Below are 18,371 nucleotides of genomic sequence, written 5' to 3' on the forward strand. Positions count from 1 at the left end.
TTTTTCTCCAGCAATGGGAAAAAGGCAGCTGGAGCACTAACTGTGCACTAACTTTTTGAATTGAACTAGGCTTTATGAAACTAAAAAGTAATGGGGATTCGTGAATGCTGTTAAGGAATTATGCAATCAAACTGTATGCTACCTTACTGTCATTTAAAGAAGTGTCTGTCTCCCCAGTACAGTGCTGCCTTTTCTTTCAATTCTACAATTATTGCTATTTCTATACTTCTCAATAGTAGAAATATTTTCTTCGCAGAAGAAAAGGTAAATCTCCTTCCACCACATTTCTGTGCAAAGGGTCTCACACCTACCTTGCTGAGCTGTGGATTTCTGTTTTTCCTCTGCTCCTGACAAGTGTTTCAGTAACAGTTTTGTTTGTCTCCCTCTCAACCTCTGTACTTGTGCCAGTTTCTCTAACAGGTGAGGGAAATTTAGATCAGTCTAGGTGAAGCAATTTCATTTTCCTTTTTCCAAATGTCAGAACTTTCTTCTCTGGGCCCTGAAACCTGCTAAAAACTGAGGAGTGGATTGTGAATTCTTTCTGAGTCTGGCCAAGGATCTTGCATTTTTATAAATATATTTTAAAGTCTTTCAGTCCTTATCTGATTGTTTGCTTTTAATGTTTCATATCTCCTTGGTAAAATTTTTGGAGCAAGGGTTCACGTTTTGCAATGTATATATTTGCACAGTACCCAATGTGAAGGGTTTCTTACTTGCTTTTTATGTGCAAGAATGCCCTTAATGAAAATACATCATCTCAAGTCATGGCTGAATGGGTCTCCAGTCAGTCCAAATATCATTATCCAAATATTAATACAAAACCATAAATATCAAATTGACTAGTCAGTGGCCATTTTCACTGATACCTCCCTCCTCGGTAGCTCTGAGAGATTTCATCACATCCAGTCCAGAACTAAGATCTCAAATTCAGAAAGTAGAAGATGTATCTCAATAGCAGTAACATGTTGAAATTTACATCATAGCCTAGATTTCTCATTTCATTTGGATTCAGTAGAACTAGTTAGAACATTTCCACATGTGGAAGTGGATGGGGAGGCTCTAGATAGGGCAGACATAAAATGGATAAATGTGCTGACCTTATTATCAAATTCCTTGCTGAATATGCATAGGTTTGAATGATTGGTGCAACTGTGTTAATCATGGAGCAAGAAAAGGAAAACTTGTAATCATGCTGTGACCATTAGCAACACTGAAAAAATCACTTTTCCCAGCCTCTAATCCAGAGGCATATATAGAAAAAAAGACTCTGAGGCAAAGAAGATAGTCACATTTTAGCAGACTTTTCAGTTTCCATGGAGGTCCTAAAAATGGGTTTTACTCCCAAAGAGCATAAATTAACTTAATGAATGAAACAATCTCTTTAATCTCTTTCATTCTTTTTCCCCTTTGAATTTTTTTTACTTTCGTAACTCTAGTTCTCTACTGTCAGACACTCCTCTTTTTCCTTGCAGAACACGTTTACAAATCTTTTATGTTTGTTGATGTTGTTGGAAACATACTAAGCATGTTGGCCTGCAGGCAATGTTTAAGCTGCTAAGTAGATGAATGAAGACCAGGACCATGTGCAGAGGCAGAATCTCAAGGCATCATTGAGAAAATGCTGTAGAAAAAAGAGTTTATTAAGGACTCTCAAAACTTCTAGAACTGATGAAGCACAGAGAAAGGATGGATCCAATGTAGACAAAAATGGAACCAGATTGCTGACACTCCAAAAAGGAAAAAAAAAATTATGGAGCATTCTTCAGGTGAGGAAACTCTGAGGAAACTCCTGTACCTTCAATAGGTATAGAAAAACATGTGGTTCAATTTGGTATATTGTGAAGGGATGATGTAAAAAAACCTACAAACAGGGGTAGGACATCAAAAGAGAAAGCTGCAAAGAGTGATGCAGAAATAACCCCAGTTAAGGTCAACATGCAAAAATAGATGTTAAGACCCAGGCAAAATGCCTTCTTTAAAAAGGTAATATCCTGGAGAAACTAGTATGAGTGACCTGGTCATAAATCAGGTTCAATAGTATATAAAGAAACTTGGTGAAAAATAATCAGTAGACATAGTATTCTCAAGGTACATTTTACAGTAGGCAGAGTAGGTTATAAAAGCAGATGTTAAAGCAAGCAAAAGTTAGCCATCTGCATGCAAATATAACAGAAAATCTGTGTCAATCATGGCTTTTCAGCTGGCTCTGTATATGCTGAATTAATGGCATGATGGAGGGTAGAGCAGGGGCTCAGTATTTAGGGAGTGACTCATCTCAGCTACACCTGAGTCAGTCATCCTAGGATCTCTTTATAATTAATAGAGGGAACTGATGCTTCTCATGAGCAATTTGTCTCATCTTTGTATGGTGGTCTAAAGTGAAGCAATGAATTCCATCTTAAAAGAACCCTCTTTTCACTGATTTGAAGGGAGTAAGCAACTCAGATGCAGTTGTCCACAAAAACTACAATAAAGTGACATGAGGTGACTCACACACTCTTCAATACCTTCAAGGAGCAGCTAGTCAGAAAACCAAGCTCAGAAAAAACCACTCTTGGTTTAGCTCTGAGCAGTGGACCCAATCGGGTGCCAGATGTAAATACAGACAGCCCCTGTGTAATGGTGCATAAAGCATACGCAAATCCAAATCCCTTGACAAGATAATTCACAGCAGTAATATAATTTCAAGAATGGAACTACATAAAAATGAGGTATCTTAGCTAAAGTGAAATAAAAAATAACAGCTCTTGCTGCAAATCCTGTCAGGGAAATTTTTTCCTTTAAAAGCATACACTGGAGGTCACATGATAAAAAAAGTTCAGAAAATACAAAATGTCCCAGCATGGTTAAGCTGCAGAATAAAAGGAGATATTAGAAGTTTAGTTTTCCCAAAAGTTAGTCACACCTGAATGATTAAACTAAGAGGAAATCACACTCTGGCAATTTAAGGGAAGTATAAAACCAAGTTAAACAACAAAAATATTCTGAAGAGCAGCTTGATAAAAAAAAAAATCGCATTTTGATTCATGTAAGTGTGGCTGAAGTTTCTTCCTGGTTTGTTCTGAATCCACCTTTCATAAAGACTGTGATCTGCTCCAGTCTAACAATGAAATTATGAGAGAGTCTCTAAATATTGTTTGGAGAAAGATAACTCTGATGGGATTTCAGACCTTCAGTGCAGAATGGTGAATGATGTTCAGTTCCACTTGCAATCAAAGGGGAACCTGTTTTGCTAGGGCTCTTTCTGCTGGTTTTGTAAATGCACAGGAAAGAGTGGGAAAACATTCATCTTTATAGGAAAAGAAGGAAGGAAGCACTCTTCTTGAAAATAAGGTTTAATTTTTTTCCCTCTTTAATTTTAGGCACCTTTTATAATAGCTCCTGAATGTGTCATCTAGGTAATTACAGGATTTATTTTAACAGTATTGCTTAAAAGGAAGCTGCCATAATTATATGCACCTGAAACTTTTCAAGATGTAAATTACTGGCTACACTCCTAATAAAAGGCAGACTGTCAAGCAGTGTCCCAAATCATTGGGATAATGACTTCAGGTCAGCAGGCCTGTTAGAAAGTATAATTAATGTCTCTAGTTAAAAGTATAGCTATAGTTCCAGGTGAGACTAATATTATGTATTAATTAGGACACAGAAAACCTGTGATGCCAAATCACACTTAAAACCTTCAGAACCAGAAGAGAACTGTTGTAATTTGTACGGATGCTTGCTAAGGGCTATGTGTGTAAATTCTCCTGACTGGAGTTGGTCTTCTGATTTGTTGCATCTGAGGTTATTTTTTTACCCTTTCCTGTGTGATTCCTTTAAGCAAATAGATGCTTGAGAGGTTCATTCTTAATGAATGGCATGTGAGTGACACTGATTGCTCTGCTAAGCAGGGTGACATTTGTATTACTTTGCAATGCATGGGCTGCTCACCTGTCACTAGATCTGCTAAGGTCTTTTCTGGGTTAGTGTGAGAAACATCTCTTTTCTTAATTTAGTTCTCCTGCTGGGAATGTGGACAGATGTAACAGCTCTTTTAAAGATGAAGGATCCCTGCATAATGTCACAAAGCTTTCCCCATTAGAGACTGGTCTGCCATGGATGGCCTTACTGGGAAGGATGGAATAGCACTGCCCTGAGTCCCCTCTAACCATACTGTGGTTTTTCTTCTGTTAAAAATCTCTGAGTTCTGTGGACAACAAAACGTCTTTCTGAGAAAATCCTTCTAGTAGGTATATGTTCTTGTATGTGGTTTTTGCAACAGAGTCACTCTTTGTAATATGCTCAATTAAATGTCGGATCCTTAAACCCTTAAGGCACTCAAGCCTGTGATTAAGGTGCATGATTTCAACAGAGCATATATGTGTAAAATGGAGTCTCTTCTTTTCCTTTCTTAGTTTTTTTTGTTTTGGTTTGGTTTTTTTTGTTGTAGTAGATGCCTTAGCTTTCTATCTGATCACAGATAGGAGCAAAACAATTACAATAATGCTCTGCTATTGTAACAAATGGACTGTGAAAGTTCAGTCTTTCTTTCTTCCCCAAACACACAGGGATGCTTCTTTCTCAACCATGCCAGTGGTTAGTGTGATAGTGGACTATCACAATACTAAGTTTAAATAGTCCCACATGTATTTGGACTAATAGACTCAGATTTCAATGGATTTGTGGATCATGGTTGGCTGATTTCTCAATTACATTAGACTAGGAATGTAGTTTGGCCACACCTCACACTAGATATCCAAGAGAGTGAGAAAGAAAAAGTAGATGATGAAGCTGGAGGAGAAAGAGTCTGTGAGTACCCAACTGAGAGGAGTTTGAAAGTAGGTCTTTCAGATGTTTGAAATATTGTGAGTAAAATTTTGACCAAAAAGCAAATCCTCTGTCATGATTAGGACCTTGATTCTGGTTTAGTTTTTCCTGTAGTTGGAGCTTTCACAGCGTTTTCCACAGTACAGATTCTGTGATGTTTAAAATACTGAGCTAATGATGCAGCCTTTCATCTAGGACAAGCACTTAAAAAGCCTTACTTATCTGTCTCTCTGTGTATTTCTGTATGTTGTTTTGGAGCTTTGGTAGATCTACAGTGTCAGCTGAAAGCACTGGTGTTCTCAGAAGTCACTAGGAAAGGTCAGATGTAGTTCTGAATCCGTAACTGCTGATCCCTTAGGAAATGTGGCCAAAACAGTGACACTTGGTGAGGAAGTAGACATCTGTTTTGTTCTTTTCTTAGTTTCTTAAACATTTTAGCTGAAGAATGTTTTTTTAATGAGTTGACTAATCTGTATTTTTTTTCGTGGAATTTGTACAGCCTATGCTCATTTTTACTGAAAATTTACACCTTAACAACTTTATTAATAGCTATGAATCTGACCGATTTCCACGATTCTGCTCTGTTGAAGTTGGACATAGGAGGCCCATTTGTAGCAGATGTAGTTGATCAACAAGCAGAGGACTACATTTTAGTACAAATCAGCCAGACTGAAGATGCTGGATCAAGGAGGAGACGCCAGCAGCAGGTGATGGTCTTTAAATTTTCTTTCACTTTCTCTGAGATGTGCTTTATCACTTATATTTCACCATCATTGTGTGGATTAAATGGTCATGCTTCTCCCTGCTGTGAAGTGTGTCAACATCAGCATTAGAAACTCAATCCATTAAGAGGAAAGTTACATTTTCTTTTGTCTTTTTAAGACTTCCTTTAGCTTCCTATAATAAAATTTTGTGAAATTTATGTCCCTTGACTGACACTTAGCATGGAAGATCTTGTGTTTAAAATGGGCAATGTTTCAAAAGTTGTCTTAGAAGGAAGAAACAAGTGCAAAGTGCCTTTTTGCACTCGCTGAAATACATTTTCACATTTTGTTGCAAATTATTTTCTCAAACGTGTCACATTTGTTGGTTTTTATTCCTCTTAAGGCTTTCTTATTTTTGATGTTTGTAACAAGTTCCTGCTGCTCTCTCCCAGAGAACTCAGTGAGGGAAGATCTTTTACAGCCTGTCATTCTATATCACTGCAAAATAAAAATAAGCTTCATCATTTAATAAATAGCACTGACATACAAACAACTGCCTCTCATTCTGTATATGTGACAGGATGGTCTGCCTCTACCAGTGACAGCACAGCTGAACAATGCCATCATTATTCCTGTTTATACCTAATCTCACAGTCTACAGCAAAATATTAGTCCCACTACCTCAGCATGGCAAAAAAACATCATAATGGCAATTACTCTCTTAAACCACCCACCCCTGTGATGAGGACACTGCTGTAACTTGTGCTGCCAGCATCGATCCCCAAGTAGCCTTTGTGCTGCTGGGGGGGCAGCCAGCACACAGTTGGAGCAGCCCACCTCTGCTGGCACACCAGCCATGGTCCCAACATGAGTAGGTAGCCAAATTAACCTTCCCTGCATGCATGCTCCTCAGGCATTTCTCTGTGTCAGATGTTCCAAGCTGGCTGATTAAGCTGTTGTTTTTCTACACTTTGTAGCATACAGAGTCAGCACAGGCTTAGGATTTAGGCTTCAATTAACCAAATTTGAAGTTCCTCTAATTTAAAAAAGAGAGAATATATGTATCTACATTTAAAGAGTATATCTGCCTAAACTTGCTTGAATATCAGTGTGTAGTAATGGGCAAAGTTTCAGAAAGTGTTTGTCTTCTGAACAGTTTATATTTCTTTTTGCTCAGATCAGCAAACAGTTTTGTTTACTGAAATTCTACCATGTCCCCTTCATAATATCTAGGGGTATGAAGCTGCCTCTGGACCTTTCATGGTCTGTACCTTATATATGTTTTCTTCCCAGACAATCTTTGGGAGTGAACCATATCGTTGTCTATTGAGCCTAATTGCCCTAGATGCTCCTTATAGTCAATGTAAAGTGTGATTTGGCATCCCTGCTCTGGACCACCTCCTGGTGATTGAGTGAAGGAATGAGGATGAGTTTGCTCCAGCCTGAATGCCTGTAACATACCTAATCAGGTGAAGTTAATTTAGGCTGGTGTGTGTTATGCCCTGTCCACAAAAAATTCTCCTAAATGGACAGAAGAGAGAAAAAAGAGGAACAAAACCCTAGATCAGAGACATATCACTTTCACTGATTTTTATTAATATTGCCAAACGTGATTCTCTTGCAGGTGGTCTACAACTGGTCTCTACCTTTAAGTTCAAGAAGAAATCATCAAATAATCACAACTAGAACCTTTCAGATACCAAACAGGTTGGCTAAGAGACTGAGAAATGTTACATTGGAATAGTAGTGGACACAGGCTTGATTATGATGGAATAGATAAAGTTTTTAAACTAATCTATCACTGCCTGTTTCAGAGGGCTGGGAAAGGATGACTTGTTGCTTTTTAAATTATTTATAAGGCTGGTTTGTACTTGAGTTACTTCTGAAAGAATGCTATTTTGAGGGACAGAGTGAAAATGTTTGAAAAGTTGCTTGCAATTGTAAAGGTATAACACATAAAAATATATTGATAGATACTCAGTATAAAATTAATGTTTAAATAAAACTAATGACATTATATTCCAGAAATAAGCAAACCTTCTCTTTCTTTCACCAGAGGCACCATCTTCATAAACATTCAAGCTTTCCTACAAGAGCCTGGAAGTGTTCCTCTCTCCATGAAGCATCAGTACCTTCATGCAAATATAGAGGCACAAGTAACAATTGCATCCATCATCTTAGTAGGTGTCTACGTGCTGATCATACTGGAAGTAAGCCAGTTTTGAAATTTGATTTTCTTTTCCCCCTATACTGTAAATGGGAACACAAGGAAGGGTTTTGTTCTTGAGCTTTAATACAGTTTTAAAACTTATGTACGAATCCTTGCTGTACCGTGAGTATTGCTAATGGCATGAATAAGATACATGCAAGGAAATTGTTCTGAATTGTAACTGATTTTAGCAAGTTATATTAATGTAAAAGTGATCATGTGTATTTTTATATTAGGACCTATTGCTGTTTTAACAGCATTATAGTTTGACTGTGAGAGTGAAAATAATTCTGTGTTATAAAAGGTGTGGAAAATCTGTTTTTAAGTTATTTTTCCAGATAAGGTAAAAGAGAAAAAACTGCTCCCAAGTCCTTCTCTGCAGGGCTGCTCCCAATCCACTCATCACACAACCTGTATTTGTGCATGGGATTGCCTCAACCCGTTGTAGGACCTTGCATGTGGCCTTGTTGAACTTTATGAGGTTTGCATGGGCCCACCTCTCAAGCCAGTCAAGTTCCCTCTGGATGGCATATCCCTTCCCTTCAGTGTGTCAACCACATCACACAGCTTGGTGTCATCAGCAAACTTGCTGGGGATGCACTCAGTCCCACTGTCCATGTGTCCAACAAAGATGTTAAACAGCACTGGTCCAGTACTGACCCCTGAGGAACGGCCACTCGTTACTGCTCTCCACTTGAACACTGAGCCAATGATGACAACTCTTTGAGTGTGACCATCCAGCCAATTCCTTACCTACCCAGTGGGTCAAATTTGATCCATTTGTCAAATCCATATCTGTCCAATTTAGAGACGAGGATGTCATGTGGGACAGTGTCAGATACTTTGCACAAGTCCAAGTAGATGACATTGGTTGATCTTCCCTTATCCACCAACTCTGTAACTCCATCATAGAAGGCCACAAAATTTGTCAGGTATGATTTGCCTGTAGTGAAGCCATGTTGGCTGTAACCAATCACCTCCTTATTTTCCATGTGCCCTTACATAGTTTCCAGGAGGATCTGTTCCATGACCTTGCTGGGAACAGAAGTGAGACTGATTGGCCTGTAATACTCTGGGTCTTCCATTTTTCTCTTTTTATTTTTTTTAATTTTTATTCCCCCCCCCCCCCTTTTTCAGTCAATGGGAACTTTACCAGACTGCCACAACTTCTCAAATATGAGGGATAGTGGCTTAGCCACTTCATCTGCCAGTTACCTCAGGACTCACGGATGTGAGTCCCTCAGGACTCTCATCAGGTCCCATGGACTTGTATACCTTCAGGTTCTTTAGGTTCTTCAGGTGTTCTCAAACCTGATCTTCTCCTACAGTGGGTAGTTCTTCATTCTCCCAGTCCCCAACTTTTGCCTTGTGTGTCTTGGGCAGTGTGGCTGGAGCACTTGCCAGTGAGACTGAGGAAAAAAAGTCATTGAATAAGTCAGCCTTCTCCGTATCCCAGGTAACCAGGTCTCCTGTTTCCTTCTAGAGAGGGCCCACATTTTCCCTAGCTTCCCTTTTTTCACCAACATAGAATCTTTTCTTGTTGCCCTTGACATCCTTGACCAGATTTAATTCTATCAGGGCTCTGGCCTTCCTAAACTGATCTGTCTGCTTGGACAAATTCTCTGTATTCATCCCAGGCTATCTGTCCTTGCTTCCACCCTTTGTAGGCTTCCTCTTTGGGTCTGAGCTTATCCAGGAGTTCCTTGTTCATCGATGCAGGCCTCCTGCTGTTTTTACCTGACTTCCTCATAATCATAGATACTTATAAGTAGATAGATGCTTATACGTAAACGTTTTTGAATTTTAGAATGTGGAAAGTCACCTATTGCATCATGGTGTTAGCTGTTTTCTCCATAACATCTGCAGGAATGACAAATGCTACAATCAGAGTAAGTTTTAAACTATAAATATATAAACCAAAAATTGACTGGTTCTCTCATGGATCTCTTGCAAGAGATCGATGTTAATTTGTTAGAATATGTAATAGGGCTTACCTTATATTCACTATTTATAACTTTAGTGCCTGAAGTCCTGCTTTCTCAACACATTGCACTCTCTATTCCATTAGCAGTTATCACTATTAAAGAAATCAATTGTTGTTGCTGCAGGAACAATCTCTCATAGATTTTAATTTTCAGTGTTGTTGTTCACCATCTTTTATCTGTCTTTATTTTATTCATTATCGTTGGCAACTTCAGACAGTGTGGACACCCAAAGAAGTTTCAGAGCTATATTTTCACATATTTTCTTATAACAATGAAGAAAGAGGAAGCTCATCTGTTTCTTTTTTATCTGTTACAACTCACAAGAACAACCCAAAGGTGTGCCTCTTGCTCCTCCTGCACAGACCTCTTCTCCAAACATGAATCTTGTGCCCACAACATCCTGAACCCCACTGTCCTCATCTTTTAATCCTTCCTCCCCCTTCTCCCCTTGTCGTTTGTTACCTTAGTCACCAGGGAGTGTGCAGAAGAACAGACTGCAAGAGCTTCTACCTCCCGCAGACACAAATGATGGGAAAAGCTGATGAAATGAGAGGTTCCAGTTGGAAAATGAAGTGTATTTACTGTAATTTCTCATCTCAAAATTTGCACGACTGTGTGAAGACACAGAGTAAATTCTGCTTTGGGCAGTTTTTACTGAGCCTCTATGTTGGCATGGAATTACTAGGTCAATATATGCCAAGTACTAGCCCTTGCTGGTGGAGAAGTCTTACTGTGTTGGGATGTGCTGTTCTTCAGAAAACATGTTAAGCTGTTGAACTTTGTTTCTTCAGACATTTATTTTAAGTGTTGTTTCTTTTGAAACCGATTATGTGTTAGATATTCATAAAATACAAATATGTTTCTGGAAAGAGTAGATGCTTCTTTTTTTCTCTTTGATTTCTAGTGATAACTTTTTGGATGCTTACCACAGAATATTTTCTTATTTCATGATCCTACTCTGCCCCTTGAAATTTTGGTATGTTGCTTTGAACTCTCTTTAGATGGACATCTTTTAGATACATTTTCTGTTTGAAATATTTTTTTCTTTTTTTCCCCCATGTAATTATCCTTTATTTCAGTAACTAGACATTCATTCACTTGAAATTGATTTTTCTCCAAATATTGATCAGTTCCCTCTTTGCATCTCAGTCTTCTGCTCCCCTCCCTTTTCCCAGAGGACACAGGAGAAAAAAAATCTGCTTCTTGTGGCATTTTTGAATTAATCTAATCTGTACTATTTTCTAGACTTGTGGAAAACAATTAAATATTTAATTTTGTTCTTAGAAACATACACTGCACAGGAAAATACAAGTGTATGTTAACAAGACAAAAAAAAAGTGTGTCAGGTTTACCTTTGTTGATCTCAGCCCTACCTACCATCTGACCCTTCAGGATTACTGAGGAGCATAGGTAAGACGGTCTATAAGTATGTTTTCATGCTGGTTGACAGGGACATCTGGTGTAAAGGGCTGGTGTACAGAGTTCTATGCTCATGTTGCTATACTAAATTAGTTCACAATGTATTTCAGGATAGGTTCTTTCTAGATTTCATCCTCAAAATGTGTAGCCTCTTTTGATTGAGAGCTTGAAAAAAAATTCAAACATAAAAATCTTAGAAAATTGTGTTTTTACACTTTTCTGATGCAAACTTCTTTGTTCTTTCAGCTAAGAGTGTGTTTTGCTTTTGCCTTCTTTGACTTGCATTCTTTCTCCAGCAAAGCCTTTTACTGTGCATATAGCTGAAGTGACTATTTACAACCCATTCACTCAGGTTCAATAAACAAGAATGTATGGTTGCTTCTGCTGGTACAGCATAGTCAAGGAAAAGTAGTGTAGATACAATCTCATTGTTTCCTCTTTGCAATACAGTAAGATATATTTGATTTCTCCCCTTTTGCCTGTATTTGTATACACAGAGAATGGCATAATACACTGGTTACCCTGAAAAGAAATCAATCTACCTATCTACATCTTAGAATATCTGTTAATATTATAAACTTCTATTGGTGTTTAGAAAAGTTTCTTGAGTTGATAAAGCTCTTATTAGTAATTATTAACTGCATATTTGAAGCTATGTTGGAACTGCATCAGTGAGAAAGATGTAAGGTGGAATGTTAAAAATTTATTATTAAAAGACAGAGCTAATTAATTTGAATGAATTATTGTGTGCAGTTGTCCACTGTTTTCCTTTAATTATATATTTGTTTTGTGTTGTGGGTTAAAATGGAGGTTTAGCTGTTTATGATACTTAAATGAGCCATCAGAAACAAAAATTAATGGCCTTTTAAAAGCTATTTTATAAGAATTTTTTTTTTTAATCAGGAAAAAAGGCAGAGTAATATTCATTTTATTAAATTTAAAAAGAAGATATACCAGTAGCACATCAAATGGCAGAAAAGTGATACCAACAAGTATCAGAAATTCTGTGAAAGTCTCCATAGGGCTTGTTTTATCACAGGACCTATTATCTAGTTTCATATCCTGCCTTGTAGGTAGCCCTAAGAAAGATCTTGCCAGGATCTTTCAAATGATATTTTAATGATCTGACATCTTGAATAACATTTACATTTCTGTATTTCTCCTTAACATACAAATACTTTAAAGTGCAAAATCTGGCCTTAAAAGCTCTAGCTTCTTACTAACATGAAGTATGGGGTTATAATCACAATTTATATTACTTTAATGGAAATGGAGAGTGTCACTTTCTTTCCATATTACTTTTCTATTATTAACTATTTTAAATTATGAATAAACATCCCCTAAGCTTAATTTCTTTAACTCAAAGCAGAGTGATTTTTAATAACATCTAACCAGCAGAAATTAGCTGGCAGAGAGCAAAACTTTGACGTAGTTAAGTCTGACCATTTTTCTGGTTTTGTGGACTGGTTTAACCAGTATTTCCTTGCAGGAAGCATGAATGAAATGAAATAAGATGTTTGTTATTATTGTTGTCTATGCTCACAGAGTCTAGTTTTTGCTTAATTCCAGTAATGAGGCTATTTATTTGCACATGGAAAATTATGCTTCAGAGAGGGAATAGGAAAACAGAAGAAATATTCACTGGTATCTGAAACATAATACTAAGTGATGGTAATAGGCTAATCTTAAGGGAGAATTTTCCCAATGAGAAGTCACAGAAAATAGTGATCAGCTTACTCAGCATGGTTTCCCACTTCCCATCCATTGTCGTATTGATCTGTCTTTAAATATAGGCAAGGAAGAATGTGGATTAGAGTGCTCCTACCTCCACATATATCCTACCAAAAGATTGGTAGCAATGGGACAGAAGAAAGTTCATAGCCTTTATTGGAAAAGATGGTGTAAAAAAGAAAATTGTAGCTGTTGCTCTCCCTGGCTTTTGTGGGAGAGTATATTCCTGCTGCCTTAATTTGTGCCGGGATGGAATAATAGTGAAGAGGAGTTAAAACATTGCTGTAGGAGTTGTCAGAAAATTAGGGTCAGATTACCAGAACAAACCATCTATCCTCCAGTGAAGAGTCCAAGCCATAACTCACTGGGCAATGATAAAAGTTTGCTCTCATCTACCCTCCTGTCAGGGTGGGAGGGAGTAAAAGTGCCCAAGATCAGGGCAGAGCAGGAAAGCCAGTGCCCCTGGGTGTGCTGGTCAGCTTCCAGCAGGGCAAGGATGCTCTCCTGCACACTTTTCCTTCCTTGAGAGAGTACTGGTCCTAACTGGGGGAGAGAGAAGGCTGCCTTGATATTGTCTTGATTATCTGCAGTGTTTTACAGTGAGATAGAAATGGAACCAAGAGGTAGGGCCTGGAGAGCGAACTTCCCAGCCTGAGGCAGAAATCATAAATGTTGTGACTCTGGGGGTTGAACACAACCTGAAACTAGTGTAGTGAAACCTAAACCATAAAATCCAGTAGAAAAACTTAGTTTGAAGAAAAATCTAGGTCCTGCTGGAGCAGGCTAGTGTCCTGGTTCAGCTAGGATAAGGTTAAGTCAGCTGAGTTATTCGATACCATGCTGAGGTCAGGTCCAGGCGCCCAAGCGCGGGAACAGTTTGTGTGTGGCTTTTGTCCCTGACAGTACCCGCGATGGTACTGCTGTATCCTTGTGGTATATCTCTGTATATCTCTTGTTTACTGTCATTACTGCTTATTGTTATTGTTGTTGTTCAGTTTATTATTTCTTACACTGTTGTATTAAATTTTTCCTCATCCCAACCCCAGGGTTTGTGCCTCACTCCCTGCCCCGTTTGGTCCGAGGGTGAGGGAGGGACAATGGCAGCATGGTCTCAGGTCCTGGCAGGGCCTAAATCACCACAGCTAGCTGTGTCCTTCCTAGGCAGCATGTGGTTGTGGGTCTGGTTTGGAGTCCCCATAGCCCAAACCGCCATTTCCCTTCAAAAGTCTACTCTTTTTTCCTATTTTTTTTTTCCCAAACTGAAAATGTGCAATATAATGAGGGCGGTCGTGCGATGCCCATGAATAATGCTTTTAGGACATAAACTCAGGGGGTGCATTGAAAATACTATCAAGGCACGTTGAGCAGATGGAGACAGCAAAGCCTGTTGTGAAAGTTGCTGGAGGACTGGATTGAGCAGAGATACAGACATGGGGCAGATCCATCTGTCCTGGCCTCCAGGGTGAAATATTCACCAAACCGTTCTCCCAGAGAGAAAAACCTGGGACCGAGCTAGCAATTAAGCAATATGAACTATCAAGGTTTATGGTCATTCCCTGCCTTTCTCTGATTTAGGAGGAGGGTGTGACATCTGTCCATTTTGAGAGGTTCAAAAGTGACTTTAAAACAGCTGTGCAGGAGCATTACAAGTTACTCCTTATGAGGAGCATTGGATCAGTACCCCTGAGGTGCTTGGATTTCTACTACTTGGGTAGAACAGAGCCCCTGCCACCAGCGAGGAGGCTCCAACAGGACAGAGCCAGCAACAGTTAGATAAACTACAGTAATTTTTACCTGCTGTAACAGCAACAATGGAATTGTAAAGGAAGCAGAGTGCTCTAAGACAAGGACAGAATAAGTTTAAATTCAAACAAAGATACAGTATAATAGCAAGGAAATTCTCAGCTGGATCACAGCTTGATATAACAACAATTTTGTATTATTAATTATTATGAATATTGATTTTACACCAACTATTGCCTGTGTAATTGTTAGATCTATCTTGGTAGAAGTCTGGCTCTGCTCTGAATATGTGTGCTTTAAGGAAAAATATCTTCTTTTGGGTGTTATGATACTTCTGTAGTATGTAAATTTGCCTTAATTAAGAACTTAATAGGAAAAAATTGCCACTGGATGGTGCTGCTTGCTATTCTAAGTACTCAATAGGATTTTGTGCTTTAAAAGATGCTGCCACCCAGGCTTCACTTTTTGCAGAATATTTTTTTAAATAATAAGATTCATATTTTCAACACTAAGTGTAAAAACTAATTTCCAAATGTCCACTTTATATTAAAACTAATTCTGAAGTGTATTTTGTCCAATCTGTGAAAGACTGTCAAGCACAAATGTGTTGCCCTGCCTTGCATTCTCTGTATGTTTTGGGTTGGTTTTTTTCCTTTCTGTTTGAGACATTCAGTAGAACATTATATTAGCTTAACTGAATGCTGCTGTTCAGCTTCTGCCCTGCCTATGTCAACCAGAGGGGTAGAAAGCCATGTAGTCTTAAACTTTTCCAAGGTGTTAGAACACATATGCTTCTAACAGACACAAATAGGGATGAGAACCGGTCAGCTTCTTTTGGGTCCTCAAAGGATGTCTTCTCTCAGCACAAGCAAGGGCAAAAGTGAATGAACAAACATGAGAGAGTGTAGGCTTGGAGGAAGATGCAATGACATGATCTAAAAGAGGAAAAAAAATCCTGAGAAGAAAACTGGAGTGAGAAAAAGAGGGAAGACTCTCCAGAGGAACTGCTGTCTAGAGTTGAAAGCTCCCTGTAAAGGTAATGCAAGTGCTGCAGTTTGCCGTACTGTTGCTCATAGTGCGTGGCTGTAATTCTGTATGTCTGTATTACCCTGATATTAAAAGAAGGCTGACAAAGATTCGCATAGGTGAAGTAAAATAGTTTGCCCCTCACTTTCGTGATTTGTTCCATGTAATTTCTTTACTAGAAATTCACAATCTCATTAGTCTTGAGGATGCTGAGATAATGGGGAAAAACAGGTGGTGTCATCTTCAGTTTCAGAAAATGTTCTGAAACTTCAAACATAATGATGGTCTTGCAGTCCCCACAACTAATGCTTTTAGGACACAAAAACAAGGGGGTGCATTAGAAATACTACCAAGGCATGTGGAGTGAATGGAGGCAGCAAAGCTTGCTGAGATAGGTGCTGGAGGACTGAACTGACCATTGTAAAAGGGTCTTGCAAGACTGAAAGCTTGTTGCTGTATCAGCCTGTAGATACACAACAGCTTTGGTCATGTCACAGTAATGGTCTGATTTATCATCTTCTAGGTAGAAACATTAGTCCTTTACTGGCTCATGACCAGATCTCCTTTAGTCACATAGCGTATGTTTTTAGTGGCTTAAATATTCCAGGAGTGAGGTGTCTTGGCACATAAAAATGATCACCATCCTGTCTTTCCACAGGGCTCTGCTTTCTATTAATCTGACCTGACTCAAGGCCCTGATTTACAGAACATCAGCTCATTCATCTCTGTGTGCCTCTGTTCAAGTTCACATTAAGACAACCCCCCTAAATTCATAGCAAATAAAAAGACTCACTTTTAAAATTTGAATCTGAGGAGCTCTGAAATTATCACATTACTGGATATTCCCCTTCTGCTGTTTCCTGGAGGTTTATAAATATAATCTGCTTACATCAGAGCCATCCTAACAGGTAGCAGCTGGAAAACATCCACCTGTAGCTGTAATGACACAGATATGGCAGACTCCTCTTTTTGGTATGAATCCTATAGAAATATTTATGATGTACGATGCTATACCTTCTTATCCCTAGTTCACATTAGCAATATTCTGAGGTGGGAGGTTATTTCAAAACCAGACTCAAGTTAGAAGTCAAGCAATGATTTTGACCCTCATCATGCAGGAATAAACCCTCTTCTGGATCCTCTGGCCAACATCTGAACAAATGCTGTTTCCCTTCTTTCTTCCTGACTCTACACTTTTTTCTTCAGGTTTGCTTTTCTCCCAGGTTTCCAAGTCTTGTTCATCACTGCTTGCTATTTGCAGAGGAAACTGGGTAGGCTAAAGCTTCATGCTAATATGGAACATTGAATTAACTGGTTAAAGTAGCCCTTGAATGCTGCAAGGATAAACATATCCTTACTGTATGAGATGAACAAGACTATTGGAACCCTTATATTTTCATGCCTTGGAAACTTGGAGAAATGAATTAATCAGATAATTTATTCACAGAAAATAATTTGATCTCCTTAAGTCTCTCTCTCCAACTATGCATTGTGTTTTACATATAGAAAGAATTGATGTTAGCTGGTGAAACCTAATGTAGTTACTTAATCATAGAATTTCTGGGCTATCTTTCCTAGACAAAAGTACCAAGATATCCCTGCCTTGTGTTTCTTGGTCTCTTCAGTCAACATACTGTAGGAATGAAAGTGAACTTACACAGGCTTGTCTTGGATACCATGTAACATCACCTTCTATTTAAGATAATCATCTTGTGTAGCGTCATCTTATATTTTGAAACACTGAATTAGAAAGTGGCAAATTGGTGCCTTCTATGCATTTCCATAAGGCAAGGTTGTTTATACCATGACTTTCCCCACTGATGTTGACAAGTAGTTTGGCACACTATCTGAATAAAAAAGGATGTTATAACCAAATGTCATAGATGGGGTTGTGTAGATGTTCTTCAGGAAGAACAGAGTTTGCTATAGAACCTCATGTTTCTATTTAAGAACCCCAAGTCTTTTAGGGTTGGGAATTTATCTGTAGCTTATTGAATGTGTATGGAATATTATTTTCACAGTTACAGGGATCAGACATTTACTGTGCAATTAATAAGAATGCATATTAGTACTAAAATACACAGCTAAAGTTTCCAAGTCGATAGACCTCTCCAGTGTGTGCTCTTAACTGATCTTGGGCATATATTTCATGCATATGGTAGGACTATTATACTGAATCACTGAATTCTTGTAAAAATGAGTAAGCTGTTTGTCCAGGTTGTTTGTTTTTTGTTTTTTGTTTTTGTTTTTTCTTTTTTTTTGTTTGTTTGTTTGCTTGTTTGTTTCCAGCAAGGCATACTTATGTACAGTGATACAGTTTTAATGTATTTTGACTTACAAAAATTAGATTAATAATAAGATTTTCTGAAAATTTAGCCCAGTATAAAGTCTTATTTTATGAGAATCTATATATCTATCTATATGTATCTATAGAATACATATAGATAGTGTCCTTATTTGCAGACAAAGATATAAATAGCTGTTCCTGCTGTCGCTGATTTTTTTGATGCTTGCAGTCACTTTGGGAATCTTGATATATATCATCTTCCAGCAGCTGTACACTACATGCTTCCCACAAGAGCTGCTTTAGTTCATCCATGAATACTGCATCAGTATTTTCTAAACTGTCAACCATCTCCCTTTTGCTTCCTTAAAATCCCTACAGAATTTATTTGCTATTACTTAACTAAGTAATTCTAAGGCAATTCATTTTCTGTTAGCATTAATTTTCCACTAGCTGTTGAG

At 38.2% G+C, this 18,371-nt stretch overlaps 1 protein-coding gene across 1 annotated transcript in view; it reads left to right on the plus strand.

Moving 5' to 3' along the window:
- Positions 1-18,371, plus strand: part of OCA2 (OCA2 melanosomal transmembrane protein) — a 205,040-nt gene that overhangs the window by 56,230 nt on the left and 130,439 nt on the right. The window contains exons 7-9 of the mRNA XM_074930224.1: positions 5,359-5,516; positions 7,138-7,220; positions 7,570-7,723. Coding sequence (XP_074786325.1) covers positions 5,359-5,516; positions 7,138-7,220; positions 7,570-7,723 — 395 coding nt within the window. The remainder of the gene's footprint in view (positions 1-5,358; positions 5,517-7,137; positions 7,221-7,569; positions 7,724-18,371) is intronic.

Source organism: Athene noctua, chromosome 1 (genome assembly GCF_965140245.1).
Source record: "Athene noctua chromosome 1, bAthNoc1.hap1.1, whole genome shotgun sequence".
Taxonomy (NCBI): Eukaryota; Metazoa; Chordata; class Aves; order Strigiformes; family Strigidae; genus Athene; species Athene noctua.